This window comes from Dendroctonus ponderosae, unplaced genomic scaffold, assembly GCF_020466585.1.
Source record: "Dendroctonus ponderosae isolate FM_Combo_2020 unplaced genomic scaffold, Dpon_F_20191213v2 Dpon_F_20191213_3, whole genome shotgun sequence".
Taxonomy (NCBI): Eukaryota; Metazoa; Arthropoda; class Insecta; order Coleoptera; family Curculionidae; genus Dendroctonus; species Dendroctonus ponderosae.
In genome coordinates, this window is record NW_026018508.1 from 14,181,605 (window position 1) to 14,183,920 (window position 2,316).

General features: G+C 40.8%; 2 protein-coding genes across 2 annotated transcripts in view; one reads left to right on the forward strand and one right to left on the reverse strand.

Moving 5' to 3' along the window:
- Positions 1 to 1,520, reverse strand: part of LOC109537536 — a 5,615-nt gene extending 4,095 nt beyond the window's left edge. The window contains exon 1 of the mRNA XM_048665299.1: positions 344 to 1,520. Within this exon, the coding sequence (XP_048521256.1) occupies positions 344 to 1,020 (677 nt within the window). The 5' untranslated portion in view covers positions 1,021 to 1,520. The remainder of the gene's footprint in view (positions 1 to 343) is intronic.
- LOC109537538 (bcl-2-related ovarian killer protein) overlaps positions 1 to 2,316 on the forward strand; it is a 12,946-nt gene that overhangs the window by 4,893 nt on the left and 5,737 nt on the right. The gene's annotated exons all lie outside the window — the stretch shown is intronic.

Sequence of the window (2,316 nt, forward strand, 5' to 3'; positions counted from 1 at the left end):
AGCGTTCAAGCAAACCACTTCTGAAGATGCAAGCTACTCGTGCTTGCGAAACGTCAAGAAGAAATTCTACCGAACGACGGCCTAAAAACCCGAAAAACCCATTAGTTTTATTTTCTATAGCAGTCGCATCTTCCACTCTTTATTCAACTTCCTCGTATGATGGCTTGTTTTAGTAAGCAAAACTTTCAATGCGCTAAAGTACCACTGAAGCAAACATGAGCTCTAAAGCTAAACATTAAACTGTGCACGATGGTAATCAGTAAACTCTTTCGAAGTGTATAATATTCAACACAACCAATTTTTCGCACCATAAAACCTCCACATTACCCATTCCAATACTCACTGAATCTTCCTACTCCCGAGCTTAACATGTTTGGTCTGACTCACTATCCGCTCTTGCGGCGTGCACATCAACGTCACCATTCCATCCTCAGGCAACCTCACGCCCCTCACCGTTGCCATCCTCACCACAACGCACATGTTCCCCTCAATCTGCAAGTTCTTCGAAATTTCCCCCTGCGGCTCCATTCCACTGCTTGTGCATCGCTTTACTCCACATTTCAGCATGTTATTGAAATCATTCAGATCGATCTTGAACCGATTTGCACCAATCGAATTCACACAGTCTTCTGCGGCTTCCTCAACGACTGGAAAATTGGGCAAACTGTTGCTCACCGAGAACATCGCCCGAAAATTCATGCCCTGAACACAGGACATGTTCTCGATCCGAAGATACGGAGGCTGAAGAGTTGGGTTGGGAGCCTGAGCTGGAATTACCACTGTGTCGTCATTGGGGTAGATAGGAGAGGGCCGACCAGGAGGCAAATACCCCAATTGGGGCACCTCGTCGGAAAATATCGGAGGCAGGTAGAGAGGAGGCAGAGGCTGGGGTTCATCCAACTGAACGGGCGGGAGTGGAGGGTGTGGATACATGTAACCTCCCTCTTGAGCTAGAAGCAATCCATCCACCCTTTCAGGGTGGCACACCGAACAGAAAATGAAAAACACCGCGATAGACATCGAGGAAACTACCGAAGTGTCTGCATCTTTGATGGCCAATGAGGGGCCATTTATGGAATACCCATTATCGAGGCACTAAAGAGATTTATACGAAAGACAGTTTATAAGCCTTAAATAATACGAAAATCGTGACCGGCAAAAATGTTCGACCCCAATCATGCATTTAGCGACAAGCAATGGTTTGACTAATACGAGGGATTTGTCGAAATTACCTTAAGATTTGGTGGATTTTGAATGAAAATTTACTTAACAATTGATCGATATTGCAATTGCGTGATGCAGAAGGTCTTTTGCAATGGGAAAACAGCTGCAAGGTTTAAAAGTTGTCGTCTTTGAGATTTCGTTCGCCAGTCAGCTTTTGATAGATTTCTGGCTGGCATCGCTTTTGTAATCGCTTTTTCTGGATTCCAGTCCAATAAGTGGATATTTTCGGAAATACAAATACAGTTGAGTCCGGATATAACGAACTTGAAAAATGAAGTAAAACTGGTTCGTTATACCCGGAGTTCGCTATAAGCGAATAATAATACAAAAACACGTGGTGTATTTTATTTCGTTATTTTTACATAGAGTAGTAGAAGTTACTAGGTATAACTAAAAAGAACACAAAAAGATAAACAAAATTCAATTTGTACATTTCTGCTGCAAAAATAGATGTTATTTATGTAGTTTTCAAGATCGCAAAAGAACTCCCAGATACGATTAGGAACTTGGCGTGATTGTAGAAAATTCCGAGTTTGACACTTTTTTTATCATTTCATAAATGGTTGGAACAGCATTAGTGTCTACAGTAGAATACGTTTCACCTAAATCGTCATCTTTCTCATTATCGCTTAAAGCTGTAGATGAGGTTACGGAGTCTATAATTTGCTCATCGGTCAACATTTCACTTGTAAGAACGCCATTATCAATGCTCACATATTCGAAGAAATTGAAACCACTCAAATTGGTTTTAACTTGTTCTTCGACAACATTGGGACATCTTCGTCTGTGTCATACTCGTAGTCAGAGTCTTTATACTTTTCTAACCATTCGTCAACTGGAATTTTATCGTCTGGTTCATAATCATTTTCTTTTCTTACAAATCCCCCATGCTTAAAGCAATTTACAATGGTTTTTTGGCTAACTTTTTGCCAAGCTCTATGAATGTAATTGACTGCATCTAAGAGATTTATAGAAAATGTTTAATTTTTATCGATCCCCTCTAACGTTTTCATAAGAAGAATTTTTCACCGGCAGACTCTCCAACAATTTTTCCGCTACTGATATTATGCCTCTTCTTGAAACGCTCTTCCC